Source organism: Gobius niger (genome assembly GCF_951799975.1).
Source record: "Gobius niger genome assembly, chromosome: 9".
Lineage (NCBI taxonomy): Eukaryota > Metazoa > Chordata > Actinopteri > Gobiiformes > Gobiidae > Gobius > Gobius niger.
Genome location: NC_136860.1, coordinates 34,721,835 through 34,737,965, shown reverse-complemented (window position 1 = coordinate 34,737,965; position 16,131 = coordinate 34,721,835). Strand labels below are relative to the sequence as shown.

General features: G+C 38.1%; 1 protein-coding gene across 1 annotated transcript; it reads left to right on the top strand.

Annotated features, from left to right (window-relative positions):
- Positions 1 to 385: 385 nt before the first annotated feature.
- tsn (translin) lies at positions 386 to 6,394 on the top strand (the record flags this gene model as incomplete). Its single annotated transcript, XM_079563290.1, has 6 exons — positions 386 to 549; positions 1,782 to 1,875; positions 1,945 to 2,041; positions 2,111 to 2,226; positions 3,564 to 3,643; positions 6,167 to 6,394. The coding sequence occupies exons 1-6, from the start codon at positions 484 to 486 to the stop codon at positions 6,392 to 6,394; spliced, it is 681 nt and encodes a 226-aa protein (XP_079419416.1). The 5' UTR covers positions 386 to 483.
- Between the last annotated feature and the right edge of the window lie 9,737 nt (positions 6,395 to 16,131).

Below are 16,131 nucleotides of genomic sequence, written 5' to 3'. Positions count from 1 at the left end.
TGTTTCACGCTCTGCTCCTCTGGCTCATCTTTAATCCGAAGAGTTTCCTTGATTTCCTCTGATGTTGGACCAGGACCGGTTGATGGAATCTGGACTCCCCCGCGGACGAGCACGATTTTCGGCATCAGAATCGCGTCCAGGCGCTGCTGTTTCCTCCGGTTTTCCTCTTTGGAGCGACACAGTTCCTCCTCATACTCCGCGATCGATCTCTCAACCAACACAAATATCTCTTCAGCGGCCGCTTTCAGCCGCTCGTTCACCAAATCTCTCAGCGTTTGGCTTTTAAACATCTTTTTGGTCACGGTTTTAGCTTCAGCTCCACGTAAACAAACCCCAGCTGCATTATCTGAAATGACCGTCGCACAATCTGTGTCGTCATCAGCGCGCGTTTGAAACCAGGAGGAGGGTCCGCGCTGTTGTTAATGCACGTTGACTTTTTTTTATTGTTGTAAATTTCATCTTGTGGATAGTCGGAAAGCAGAAATGTCTGTCACTGAGATGTTCAGTTATATCCAGGGCTTTTTGAGCGCGGACCAGGATGTCAGAGAGGTAAGAAATCCCTTTTCTTCTTGCTTCGAAACGTGTAGCATTAGCTTTTATCAGCTAGCAGAGACAGCGGTGCCCGTGCGCGCGGATCTGTCACCTTAAAGAACGGGGTTTTGTTTGGGATTTTTCGCATTACAAAATAAAACAGTGTCATTGGGAATGTATATAATCTATTTGTTCACAGTATATTTTAACCTCTAAACCCCTTAACTCCCACCTGAACCGAGCACATTTTCTCCAGTTTGGCTTTACCCCAATCCAAAAGCGTCTGGAAAAAAGGTGTGAAAATAGCGACAAAACTGAGACGAAAACAATGATGGAAATGTGACAAAAAGTGAGAAAACATTGACAAAAAAGTGACGAAAAATTGATGGAAAAGGGGAAAAAATGTCACAAGAAATGGACAAAAAAATTGACTAAAATGTGACAAAAAAATGACAAAAATGTGATAAAAATTTGATCAAAAAAATGACAAAAATTTGATAAAATTGATAAAAAATGACAAAAATGTGACAAAAAAATGACAAAAAAAATTGCAAAATAATTACAAAAAATGGATAAAAATTTGACAAAAACATGACAATAATGTGATAAAAATATTGAAAAAAATTACAAAAAAATACCAAAAAATAACAATAATGTGACAAAAAATGACAAAAAAATAAATAAAAAAATGACAAAAATGTGACAAAAAAATGACAAAATAATTACAAAAAATTGATAAAAATTTGACAAAAAAACGACAATAATGTGACAAGAAAATGATAATAAAAATGACGATAATGTGACAAAAAAATTACAAATAAATTACAAAAATGTGATACAAATTTGACCAAAAATGACAATAATGTGACAAGAAAATGATAAAAAAATGACGAAAAAATGACAAAATAATTGCAAAAATGTGATAAAAGTTTGACAAAAAAATGACAATAATGTGACAAAATGTGATAAAAAATTTGACAAAAAATATGGCAAAAAATTACCAAAAAAAAGACAAATTATTTACAAAAATGTGATAATTTGACAAATAAATTACAAAACAATTACAAAAAAAATACAAAAAAATTACTAAATAATGACAACAATGTGATAAAAATTTGACCAAAAAAATGACAATAATGTGACACAAAATGACAAAAAATTACGAAAAAATTCATTTTTTCCCTTATTTTTAGTAGGGAACTTTTTGCAGTGTTGGATTTTTGATAAAAGTGAGTTTCCCTCTGCCGTAGGACATCCGGAAAGTGGTCCAGAACTTGGAGCAAACCGCCAGAGAAATTCTAACCGTGCTTCAGAGCGTCCACCAGCCCACGGGCTTCAAAGAGAGTAAGTAACACGCTGTTCAACATACCAGTTTGTCTCTTTAAACTAACGCGTGTTTTCCTCTCTCTTTAGTCCCGAGTAAGTGTGCGAGGGCTCGGGAGTTGTTCTGCACAGTCAAGGCACATTTATCAGAGCTCAAAAGAAAGTTTCCTATGGAGCAGTATTACAGGTCAGTTCAAAAGCTGCCACTGTTTCCTCACACGTACGATGTTAAAGAGAAACTGCTTGTTGTGTCCAGGTTCCACGAGCACTGGCGGTTCGTGCTGCAGCGGCTGACCTTCTTGGCAGCGTTTGCGGTTTATTTGGAGAGCGAGGCATTAGTGACGCGGGAGGAGGCGGCTCAGATCCTCGGCAGTGAGTGCAAACCCCTGTAATAGTACTTAGAAGGATCGATGTATCACAAAACCCATTGATGATGCTTCTGAAAGTTCACTCTTCACCGGGATTGGTTAAGGCGAGACACTGCAGGTGAATAGGGAAAAAACATAAATGTAGAGATATCAATTTGAAGCTTTTGCTGAACATCACAGATATAAATATGAGAAAAAAATGTGTTGCATTTTTTCTGTCATTTTATGTTTTCACATAAAAATAAGGCATTTTGAGCATTAAAATGGCCAAAATTGCCTTTAGGGCAACGAAATCAAAATAATGAATTGAGCCAGATTAAATGTTATGGTTTTATTTTATTGACATATTAGTAACTAAGATTTTTCAGAGGGGATTTTGGATATTTTGTTTAGTTTCTCAATAAACTAATCATCAGTGGAAAAATCTGCTCAAATTTCGCCTGTTTTTTTTGGTTTCAAAGCTGAATAAATCAGGCTAGGAATTAGATATTAAAAAATCCCTCTGAAAAAACCTTCAAAATCTTGTTGTGTCTCAGACTGTAAAGTTTGGAGTCTGTGGGAGCTTCTATAAGGGCTCAGGCTCTGCCCGAGTGCGGCTTCTCTCATTCAGAGAAAACCAGCCCTGAAGTTTTGTAGCGAGTGCTCATGCTCGGCCCGTTCTTCCACTTTTCCGCTCCAGCGTCTCGTAGGAGGAAAAACACCATATTTGGGTGAAAGCGTCATCACGGGGCCCCTTAGCAGGACACGTGGATGTCAAATCTGTCAATATTTATGAATGAAAACCCGCGGGAAAGACGGCCTTTCTACTTCCGGGTCGCCCCCACCTCGCAGACAAAACATCATAAAATAAACATCATCATTTTTATATCTGACATGAAAACTAAGATGTAAAGGGAGGAAAATAGATACAAATCTCCACTTCGACCACTGCGTGAAAAATCAATATTTTCACCTGCCGTGTCTCGCCTTAAACGTCTCTTAAAGGGATATTTTGAGATTTTTGACATAGGGCCGGGTCGGACTGTTTTTAATGCAGGCTATTAGTTACCATAGACATGCACTAGCCTAGCACCACGAAACTCTTCAAATACAAGGACTGCATGACTTAAAATATCTCTTTAAACTCTTAATCCTCATCTGAACCGAGCACATTTTCTCCAGTTTGAGAAAAGCATTGATTGTGTGACGATATCCCCGATTCTCATCATCGTGTATCCCAGCCTTACGAAGAATAGAAACTGTATATGAACTTGCTTTATGTTTGCACAAAGTAGCAAATGCATTGGTTTCTGATGAATACAGGACAGCGCAATAATGTACAACTTTCCTCTTTCCCCACAGTCGAAGTCGTCCGAGAGAAAGGCTTTCATCTGGACATTGAGGATTATCTGGCCGGCGTCTTGATCATGGCCAGTGAACTGGTGAGTGTGGCTTCATTACACGATTTCTCAAGAATTACTGTGAGGAGGAGAAATGGAGGCGCTTTAACTGTTAGCCTCCTATTTGTCTCTAGCTCTCACAAACCCTGATGCACTTCCTGATTGTTCATGTGTATTACCTGTAGGATTGGCCAGTGAGTGAAGCCAAACCTTTGTTCTTTTTTTGGACCCAATTGTAGGGTGTTTGTTGTTGATATTTACACTTTAAAGACACTAAGGTGGAGGTCACGCTGTAGATATTGTCAAGATAATATTTCAACACTTTTAAAGAAAATGACATTAGTTTTCCCTTTGTACTATATATACAATAATCACCTACATGCTCTACATGTTAAGAACAATAAGAAAATGCTAATGCGCTGTACTACAATGGTAAGTTTGGTACTGACCAGTGACGGTTCAAATCATTTAACCTCCGAACCCCCGCCTGAACCGAGTACATTTTCTCCAGTTTGGCTTTACTTAATCTAAAGCTTCTTTCTATATAAAAGTGTCAAAATAGCGACAAAAATGAGAAGAAAACAAGGATGAAAATGCAACAAAAGAGCGGCAAAAACATGACCCAAATTGTGTGACGAAAATGCATCGAAAGAGTGACAAAAAAGGGATGGAAAGGGTCAAAACTGTCTGACAAAAAAGCCTCAAAACAGCAACATTGAACATTGAACGTTGCAAAAACAAAAGATATGATCATCGACTTTAGGAAGAGCTCTCCCACATGTTGTAACGTATATAAAGGGAACACAAGTGGAGTGTGTGGAGTCCTTCATGTATCTTGGAACAATTACAGATTGCAAACTGAATTTTAATGAAAACTGTGCTGCTGTTTGTAAAAAGGGCCACCAACGACTGTATTGTCTTTGGAAACTGTCCTTCTTTCATGTAGATCAAACTGTGATGACACTTTTCTATCGGGCGTTCATCGAGGCGACCCGAGCTTTGCCTGGTCACCTGGTACGGGAGCTCAAAATCGCCTTGAATCAGCTCGTCAAGTGGTCGAGTAAAGTCCTCGGCCTCAGACCAGTTTGGACTTTCTGCATAGACAGTTAGAGAGGACAAAGCATCGTAAAGACACAGAGCATCCTTTGCATTCAGAGTTTCGATGCTTCCGTCTGGGCGTCGGTTTTTGATGCCAATAAGTCACACAAACCGTTTTAAGAAAAGTTTTGTTCCCGCTGCCCTTTCCCTTATGAACAAGTCGGGATCAAATTGCCCCTGACACGGCTTTTTATCTTTCTTACTGTCAAGTGGCTTAAACTTCAGTTGTTTCTGCACCAAAGGCACTTCCTGTTAGTATCTGGAGACTTACAAGCTTTATATTTAAATATGTGTGATGTTTGTATAATGTGTTTTAATGTGTCGACTAGTTTTCAGAATTGCAAAACGAATTTACCCACGGGTACAAATAAATTAACCTAACCTAACCTAACATAACATAAAAGTGACTAAAAGCGATGAAAATGTGGGGGGGGAAAAAAAGCTTAGCTTTCAAACGAGGCCTTCCACTGGCCTATAGGCTGTAAACTTTTAGATTTGGGTAAAGCTGAACTGGAGAAAACGCACTTGGTTAAGGCGGGGGTTAAGAGTTTAAGATGTTCTCGTCTTTTAAAGGAATAGGCCACTGTTTTTCCATACTGAGATATGTTCTTACCTGAGCTTAGACGAGTTGATGTGTACCTGTCTGGTCTTTGAGCATGTGCTGAGTCACGCAAAAAGACCAAAGATCTTGTTCACATTTAGTGAAGTTAGAAGTGACCGAGCTCTTCCACGTTTCCCCTATTTAAGTACAGCTACGCTAGCGGTTACACGATCCAAGTCTAGTCACACAAAATTAAACATGTTGATTTCCTAAGCGGATAAAAAGGGGAACTATATTGTGAGCCGTAATAACATTATAAGAGCACTTTAACATCCGCGCTGTAAAGATGAAGTGCTCCCAAGGTATTATTACGCCTTAGGAGATGCTAACAACATCTGAGCGCACGCGTAAAGACCAGACAAGTACGTATTAACTCGTCTAAGCTCAGGTAAGAACATATCTCAGTATGGAAAAACAGTGGCCTGTTCCTTTAAAGGGGCTAGATGCAAGCCATTTTATGCTCACTACTGCCACCTCAGGTCACAGGTGTAACTGCAGCTTCTATATTAAGCTCGTGCATGAATTCGGATCTGAAGTGACACCTTTTTGAGTGACAGTGCAGGATTTTAGAGGCAGTTGTGGTGAACAGGTCTGAGCTCATTCTACACATTAGGACATGGAGGAACATGTAGGGGGAGGAAAATACTTAGTTTTAACATTTTTAAACTCTGTATAGTCCCTTTAAAGGAGACATACTGTCCAGAATGAGTTTTCAGCCAGGTTGTGATGTACTTGGAGTGGTGTTTTTGTTCATTCAAGCACTAATCCTTCTCTCTTCGGTTGTTTCTTCTAATCCTCAATCGCTCCAATCTGTATTTCCTGTATTTCATTGTGCCGCGCTGTAAACGTACTCGTTTCTCTCCTAGTCTCGTCTCGCCGTGAACAGCGTCACCGCCGGCGACTACACGCGTCCCATCCGGATTTCAAACTTCATAAACGAGCTGGACTCCGGGTTTCGCCTCCTGAACTTGAAAAACGACCCGCTGAGGAAGCGCTACGACGGCCTCAAATACGACGTGAAGAAGATCGAGGAGGTGGTTTACGACCTGTCCATCCGCGGTTTGTCCAAAGAGACGGACTCCGAAGCCAAGTAGAGACTGTCCTGGGACTTTTGTTTTGTTTGTTTTTTGTTTACGCCTTTGTTGCCGTCGTCATCAGACTGCAGGCGTGTTCCAGGTTTGAAATCTTTTCGGAAATTTTTACAAGAAACCTGACTGAAGCTCCTTAAGGTGAAGTAAGTAGTTCTTGCCTCAACCCTTAAAGGGATATTTCAGGATGTTTGACATTGGGCCTCATTTCCCTGTTATCCAGAGCTGATTTCTGGAGATATTTCTTTCATAATTCATGCAGTTCTTATATTTAAAGAGTTTCGTGGCGCTAGGCTAATGCAAGGCTAGTGCATGTCTATGGTATCAGCTAGCCTGCATTAAAAACAGTGTGACCACCTGAGGCAAATCACTTATAACACCAGACTAACCTTATAAATGTCTGTGTCCATAGAGTCATGTCTTGGAATAAAACTGACCTGCATCACATGAATGATTGCATTTTGAGGGACTATTTTCTCGCAGATCACTCCGCCGCTGCGTAGCTTATACAACCACGAAGCTGATGCTGCTCGGGGGCCAAAACCGGCCCTCCATCATCAAACTCTGGCCCTCGAGATGATTTTGAGAAATATTATGACTCAAATCAGAGATGAAATGCCTGTTAAAGTGCTCTAGAAATGTGAAAAATACTGTCAATTCCTTAAAATGTTTTAGCAGAGCAGCTTTTAGGCTATAATCCTAAAAGAAGAATCATCTAAAGGAAGAAATGACTTAAATCTACTTGAATTAAGAGATTAAATCTAAAGTTTGAGTAGATTTGGTTTGGCCTTAAAGCAGATAAAACCTGTTCTTGCCAATGGAACAAACACGCTTTGTTAAATTCAGATTATTTTGTATTATTTCAAGTGATAAATAAATAATTTTTTCAGTAGAAGTTAATTTGTCTGATTTCCAGTGGGATTTCCAGTTGTTCGATTTGCATTAGGGTTTTTATCTGATCTTAGATTGGTTCAAACCGACTCAAATGTATTCAAGCCATTTTAAGTCATTTATCTATTTTAACATGGACATTTTCCCAGTGTATATGATGTACAACACTGGCATATGTAGAAAGTGAGGCTTTATGTCAATTGCTTCAATTGGAGGGTCCGGCCCTTGGTCTTTTGACGATGAAGAAAACCGGCTCCACCGAGAGAACCTGCCGACCCCTGATTTATATGGTTAGTCTGGTGTTATAAGTGATTTGCCTCAGGTGCCTCACTGTTTTTAATGCAGGCTAGCTGATACCATAGACATGCACTAGCCTAGCGACACGAAACTTTTCAAACATAAGAACTGCATGAATTACAAAAAATATCTCCAGAAATCAGCAACACTCTGGATAACTGGGAAATGAGGCCGTATGTCAAACATCCTGAAATATCCCTTTAAGCTTCAGGCAGCTCTGCAAGCAAATATTTTACTAAAGCAAAGAGGGACTTTTCAAGTAAAGTACAGATCCTGAGACACTACAAAAAAGGACATTTTAATTTTAACTGTGACCTTTCCTTCTTCAATCATTGACCGTCAGATGTCGCTGCAAGATTTCCACGACTTAACCCCTTAACTCCCACCTGAACCGAGCACATTTTCTCCAGTTTGGCTTTACCCCAATCCCAAAGCTTCTGGAAAAAAGCTGTGAAAATAGCGACAAAACTGAGACGAAAACAATGATGGAAATGTGACAAAAAATTGACAAAAAATTGATGAAAAAGTGGCAAAAATGTCACAAAAATAACAAAAAAAATTACCCAAAAAATGGACAAAAAATTACAAAAAATGGACAAAAATTGGACAAAAAAAATGACAAAAAATTGACAAAAAAGTGACAAAAAAATTGATGAAAAGGTGGCAAAAATGTCACAAAAATAACAAAAAAAAGACCAAAAAAATATACAAAAATTGGACAAAAAATTAGAAAAAAATTACAAAAATTGGACAAAAAAAATGACAAAAATGTGATAGAAAATTGACAAAAAGTTGACAAAAAATGACAAAAAATTGACAAAAAAGTGACAAAAAATTGATGAAAAAGTGGCAAAAATGTTACAAAAAACCCAAAAAAAAGACAAAAATTGGACAAAAAAATGACAAAAATTAGACGAATAAATGACAAAAAAAAATGACAAAAATGTGATAGAAAATTGACAAAAAGTTGATGAAAAAATGACAAAAATGTGACCAAAAATGACCAAAAAAATGAGTTAAATACCCCACAAAAAAATCTGATAACGTGAGGAAAAAGATCGTCTCGGTTCAGGCGGGAGTTCAGAGGTTTAAGTTTGCCCAGTTAAGTGTAAAAGTTCTCAGTCCGTCTCAATGTGAGAAGCGTTTGTCCTCCTTCGATCTTGTGGCTTATTCTCAGCTCATTATAAGTGTATTTTTTGTTTACACGCGAGTATTTCCTCCTATAACTGTGTTGAGGTATTGACGACCTCTTTTTTTCCATGTTCACCTCATCCTCCTAACGCTATGCTGCATTTTGTACTTCGTAACGTCGCATCCAAATGGGCTAAAAATCCAAAGGCCTCATTTACAGCAAGAAAATGTCCGACTTAAACAATGCAATAATAACGAGTATGAGATTCTAATTCCTGGTTTGAAAGTAGCACCGGTTTGTCCTAAATATGCATGAGGCGTTTTCTTTAAATGAGGCACTTGGAGGAAATAAAAGGTGAAGTTTTTAGGTGTTGCCAAATTCATAACAGAAGCATTTACGAAGTGTTTGTTCTTTTGTAAATCAGTGTTTGGTTTTGCATGGAGCGAGTTTACTTTCAGAGATGTTTAAAGTGTTGTTGAGGTCAGTGTGTGCGGCTTTGGAGCTTCATGGAGGAAAACGATTAAAAGTTGTATTTTTTTCCCTTTTTTTTTGTATAAAACGAAAATTGTTTTTGTGGTGTGATTTGTTTTTGTAAGCAAAGGTAGTGATGTGAGCGTGAGGTCGGTGGAGAAAGAGAAGGAAAGGAAAGAAGGAATAAAGAGAAAAAGAAGGAAAGAAAAAGGAAAGAAAGAAAATAGTTTTTGTGGTGTATTTTGTTTTTATAACCAAAGGTAGTGATATGAACGTAAGGTGACTTCTCCTCCAGGTCGGTGGAGAAAGAAGGAAAAAGAAGGAAAGAGAATAGAAGGAAAGGAAAGAAAAAGAAAGGAAAGAAAGAAGAGAAGGAAAAAGAAGAGAAGGAAAGGGAAGAAGGAAAGGAACGAGAAGGAAAGAAAACAAAAAAGAAAGAAAGAAGGAAAGAGAATAGAAGGAAAAAGAACAAGGAAAGGAAAGAAAAAAAGGAAAGAAAGAAGAGAAGGAAAGGTAGAAGAAAAAAAAAGAAGGAAAAAGGAAAGAAAAAGAATTTAGGAAAGGAAAGAAAACGAAAAAAGAGAAAGAAGGAAAGAAGAGAAGGAAAGGAAAGAGAAGGAAAGAAAGAACGAATTTAGGAAAGGAAAGAAAATGAAAAAAGAGAAAGAAAGAAGGGAAGAGAAGGAAAGGAAAAAAAGAAAAGGAAAGAATAGACAGAAAAGGAACAAGGAAAGGAAAGAAAAAGAAGGAAAGAAAGAAGGAAAGAAGGAAAGGAAAAAGAAGAAAAGGAAAAAGGAAAGAAAGAAGGAAAGAAAGAGCTAATTTAATGCCAGTTTGGATCCAACTTAAAGCTTTTTAATGTCACTGAAGTCCTAACTCTGTGTTTTTGACGCTTTACGGGAGCGGCAAATCATCTAAACCGAGCGTAAACCACGTCTAAACCCGGAAAAACACCAACATCACTCAACAACTAAAATCAATGAGACGAGACACGTTACTTTATTCAAGTTCAAAATCTTTTAATTCACATTATTTTACACGGGGGGAAAAAACACAGCAGTTTCAAATAACAATATGAAAAAGCGAACGTTTTGAAAGGGTTGTTATTATTCTCCCACACACAGTGAATGCTACCGTTCAGCGCAAGAGCTACTTCGAGAAACGGCTTTTGGTTTCGAAATGAGATGTTTCCCACAAAACATAATACGTAAGATAAGATAAAGTGCATCGAAAGAAATAAAGCCTTTAAATAAACACTTAAACGAACACAAAATGAGGTCAAGTCAGCTGAGGAGGAGTTTAACAGAGTATTGCTGCAGATATAGATGTAATGTTGGATGGACCACAAGGGGGCAGGCAAGATACAGTAAATGCTACCTGGTCTGCAACAAGCTACTGTTTCAGCAGTGACGTCATAAAAAAGGCACAACAGCTCATTTAAAACGTGAGAAAGAGCCGGTTTGACCAATCAAGAGGCCGCTACGCTTTGATTTTTGTTTTGTTTTCTGATTCCAGTGAAGGTTTGCTTTTACGAAATGTATTTTTTGGCAAAGGATGTTATGTTTTGGTATTGATTTGTTGCTGCAAATGTTTATGTCGTCATATTTGTATTTTACTACCCTTCATTTTCTCCTCAGTGCCTTCGTCAGAATCATCGAGCTGCAGAGTTAAGGAGAAAGTAGAAGAGGTTTGCAGATGTCGTCGACTGGACCGGGTTGGTTAAGTTGAGGATGTTTTGATTCCTCTTCTCGCTCGTCAAAACGTCTCAGTCGGCTACAAGAGCGAGGAGAAGCTTCTGAGGACAGTTCTAAGTAAAACACTCAACCTACCAAGTCCAGTTGACAATAGTTCAACCATGATGGACAGTCCCTGGACGACTGAGAGCCAGCACAAACCCACTGTGCATGATTTCACTAATAAGTGCAATTTGAATTTTTAATATTAGTCAAGGTTTACACAGGCAGGTCAAATTTAATGCCATTTTTATGCCCAAATACTATATTTTAATGCAACAAAAGTGTTAAAAAATGGCACATATTTTCTTCATTAAGATTTGCAAACATTTCGTCAAACAGAGGAAAGAAATTAGGACAAAATAAGAAACTTTTAGCTTCAAAAATGTGATTTCAGCCAAAACTGCCACTTTTAAACCATAATTTTGGTATTTTTGATGGACTTATAGATGTTGTTATGTACTGTAATGCCAGTTTGCTTTTTAATGACATTGAAGGCCTTGAATTTGACATTTAGTGCTTTTTAATGCCCCATGGAAACCCTGATTAGTGCACAAGGGTTCGGTGAAGAAAAATAAACTTAAAGTGCATATGACACATTAGAAACATAGTTAGCATAATTAGATAAGATAATAGCTTTCTTTATTTTGGCCATCACTTCCTTATTGGACACTGACAGGAAGTGACAAACAATTTTAAACTGTTGCCGTGCCAACCATAGATATCATATAATAAAGGCTAGATGTCTTAAGGCGGAGTCACTTCCGGGATCACCGGCGGCCATATTGCCACAGGGAAGCTTTCTGGCGAGCTCTGATGTAAGGTACAAACACAAATCCTGTTATCTTTCTCTTATTATACCGGTTACAACGGTTTGGTTTCTTATAACATGGAACATGTTGAAATTGCAGCTTTTCTTTTTTATTCATATGTTTGCAGTGTCATAACTACATCTCTGATGTTTATTACAAACCAAACGGTAGAAAATTGAGCAAGTTATGGTTATTTAAAAAGTACATGAATCATAAAGCACAATGTTACGAGTGAGCGAGCTCCCTGTGGCAAGATGGCCGCCGTGTGTGGACCTCCATTGGCCAGCAGCGCGTACGGGACAGCTAGCCTTTATTATATGATATCTCTGGTGCCAACCACGTTATGTCAATGGGAGTCAAACTGCTTTGAACTTTACCTTTATCTATGTCACTTCCTTCAGCAGCTGAAAACTTAAATTCACTTTTCTGCCCAACATTTCTTCATAAAAAAAATGTTGCTTCACTGAAATAAAAATTATAATTAATATGTAATTATAATTATGCAACTGATGTTTTCCATCTACAAATAAGTCACATTTTCAAAAGCTTTAACCCTGTCATATGCACTTTCATGAATTATTCAGAGAAGGCTTCAAAGGGAATGTCAGTGATGTCACAGGGACGTCCAGAGGATAAGATCACTGCGCATGTTTCAACCAAAGCTTCTTCACACTGCGCCTACAGGGTCTGCAGATGATGTCACAGCATGAAGCGTCAATGCCGAGTCATGAAATCGGTTATTATTATTGTTTAGAATGAGAATCATGCAAGTGCACTCCCTCTGTAGGTAAGTTTAGCCGCACTGTTTGCTCCACAGCTGGCTCTTCATAGAAAAAAAAAGCACAAAATGATCAGATAAATACATAAATGATCAGATAAATACATCAGTAGCTACTTATTGACGCTGTTTGGAGATTATTGCTGTTACGTAGGCGTTTACACAGTGTCTTGGAGAAAGGCTGTTCTGTAGAAATTGCTCAGTCGTGACAGAGGAATAAATTAAACCGACGCCAAAAAAACTCTTTCTGAAACACAAACTTTTTCCCCCCAGAGAAGGATCCGGACATAGGTACAAAAGCCCCCGTTACAATTGTATATGTAGTAACCAGTCATGTTCAAGTCATGACTTTCAGGCTCGTAAAACACCGTGTACTTGAAAATATGTGTTAACAATCGAGTCTGCTAGGTGTTAGCCTGGCAAGCCATCCAAATTCTGCTCTGATTTTTATTTATTAGTCTATTTGCGATGTCAATGTGTGGTCATGGTTTGTAGGGGAAACAATTATTTAAATGGGAATAGAGACAAATAAACGACCACAAACTAGGGATAAACTACTGTAGGCTTTGTAACACTTCAGATTGAGAATAAAAGCTTTTAGTCTAGTAAAAAAAATCTGAAAAAGGGCTCCGTTAACACTTTTCCGGAATGTCAGGGGTCGGCAACCTTGTTTTTATGTTAATATAAGATGTTGGGAACATATTTCATGAATTTGCCAATCGCGTATCGCCTTCGTTTGTTTTTTTTACTGAGGAAATAAGAAGAGAATGTTTACCAAAAAGTCGCACCTTAAGTCATGCACTGTCTGTCAGATAAAATGAAATATCTGCAATATTAAACAAGATTTGTTCATGAGATTTGCGCCGTATGTGTAGTTTGACAATATCTCACCTCACAGGAAATCTTAGATTTATAGATTTAAAAATAAACAAGTCAGTTTTTTCATAGTGGAAACAAGATGGCCGCCGTAACGGAACTGGCTGATAGTCAGTTCAATTGTTGTATCTTCAAAACGATAACAGATTTTCTGAAATAATTTACACAGTATAGACACTATATCAGCCTCATGAAGTGTGAAACATTCCATCTTCATCGGTTACTGCATAAATAAATTACTTGAAATTTAATGGGTGAATGTTAACTGTAATGGCTCATTTCCATCCATGTGCTGTTGTCACATAAAATGAAACATCTTCAACATGAAATTAGATTTTCTCATGAAATTTGCACTGTATGTGTAGTTCTTAGTACATTCTCTTCTTATTTCTTCAATAAAAAACAAACGAAGACGATACGCGATTGGCAAATTCATGAAATATGTTCCCAACATCTTATATTAACATAAAAACAAGATGGCCGACACCTAACATTCCGGGACCACAAAAGCTACAACTTCAGATTTTCATACTAGACTATTTGACAGATTGAGAAAGAGACAGTATTACCAACTCCAGCCACAAGAGGGCACTACAGAGATCCATTATTAGGTTTATAAATGGCTGGCCAGGCTAACTTTTGTCTACAAACAAATAGATACAGACGGCATCTTTGGAAACGTTCACGAAAGGTTCGAGGAAAAAGAATTCTTTCGCTTATATTCACTTATAAATGCTGAAATACTGATGTTTTTTTTCTATCAAATAAAGATACAGAGACATGGAGAGGATCAAAGTGGTTCAACAGCTCGTAAATAACAGAGAATGCTAACCGCTAACCGCTAACCTCAAGTGCAGGTTTTTCATTTCTAATCAGAGGCGGGTAGGACTTAATATTGGACAAATATTGTAATATCCAGTGTTTAAGTTTTCGTGTCCCCCTTTTTTTCAGAAATACATATATTTTATACTTTTTTAAGGTATTTTCTTCACGTCGTTAAAGTTTTGTTTCCATAATTTATGTCACAACGGAAACATACGCTCAAACAGTTACTCAAGTATCATTTTCTCCAAGTGCTTTGTTGCTTTTGTGCTTGAGCAGTGCTTAATTTGTTCCCCCGTTTTACTTATTGGTTTGTTTGGTCAGGATGTTGCATGTTAAGGAACACATGGGTCTCATGCATGGAAGGAAAAGAAGGAAAGAGCAGTAAAGAAAAGAAGGAAAGGAAAGAGAAGGAAAGAAAAAGAAGCAAAGAAAGAACGAATTTGGCATCCGCACAGTAAAGTGAAGATTACTGCGCGGATTTCGAACTACTCCTGGTATTATTACGCCTTACAATATAGTTCCCCCTTTTATCCGCTTAGAAAATCCACATTGTTTACTTTTGTGTAATTATACTTTGTAGTGGAACACTTCACGTAACCATATTTAAATAGGGAAAACATGGAAGAGCTTGGTAGCTTCTATCTTGACCTGTTTTGGAGCTATAGAGGAGAGAGGGAGAGGCTAAATGCTAACGCCGTCTGTGCTGTGTTTACGTGACTGAAGATCAGACAGGTCCTAAAGAACTCGTCAAAGCTCAGGTAAGAACATATCTCAGTATGTAAAAACGGTGGCCTGTTCCTTTAAAGATAGTGGGCGGTGCCTAATCTTAATATGTCTCTGATTGGATGATGAATGTCACTGTTTACCAACTATCCTAGGAAACATATTTTCGCGTCCTGGGCTAATTTCCATCCGTGGTCCCCCATGCGCACTCTCAGACACACACTTTAGTGGTAGGGGAAACCGGAGTACCCGGAGGAAACCTACACAGACACAGGGAGAACATGCAAACTCCACACAGAAAGGCCCCGTCCAGGTGGGAATCGAACCCGGGACCTTCTACCTGTTTGTTCCCCCAATTTCCAGTTTTTCAGGGTAAAGGATCCGGGAAATATTCAGGAGGATCCGGCAAAGATTTGATCTGATATAAGGGTGTTTAACCCCTTAACTCCCACCTGAACCAAGCACATTTTCTCCAGCTTTACCCCAATCCAAAAGCTTCTGGAAAAAAGGTGTGAAAATAGCAACAAAACGAAAAAAACAGGATGAAAATGTGAAAAAAGTGACCAAAAAAAGTGCAAAAAATGTGCAAAAAAATGACAGAAATGAACAAAAATTTAACAAAAAAGTGAGAAAAAATTGACGAAAAATTTAGGAAAAAATGGACGAAAAAGTGATAAGAATTTGACAAAAAAATGCGAATAATTTGACGAAAAAGTGACGAAAAAGTGACAAAAAAATTGACAAAAAAAAATCGAAAAAGTGATGAAAAAAAATTCTGATGACGTGAGGAAAAAGATCCATTTAGTTTTGTAGATCTCAGCTTTCAAATGAGGCGTTACACTGGCCTACAGGATTTGGGTAAAGCTGAACTGGAGAAAATGCTCTCGATTCAGGCGGGAGTTAAGAGGTTAATGAGAGTGTTCCGGCAAATGTTTTGTCCTGTTCCCCGAATCCATCACATCAGACCAAAAGTGTTCCTGAAACTACAAATGTACAAATTAAGCACTGTACTGCATCTCAAAGTACTCTATACTCTTATTTGAGTAAATATTTTGGCTACTCTAACCACCTCTGCTTCTAAAGGATCCGATCTGTGAGTGAAAGAATAATAATTTCCACAAGGTTAGTGCTGGATCGTGTGCTGGGGAGGGACGGTCTGCTGTGAAAACGTGAGATATCATGACACAAATTAAGATTAGGGCCAG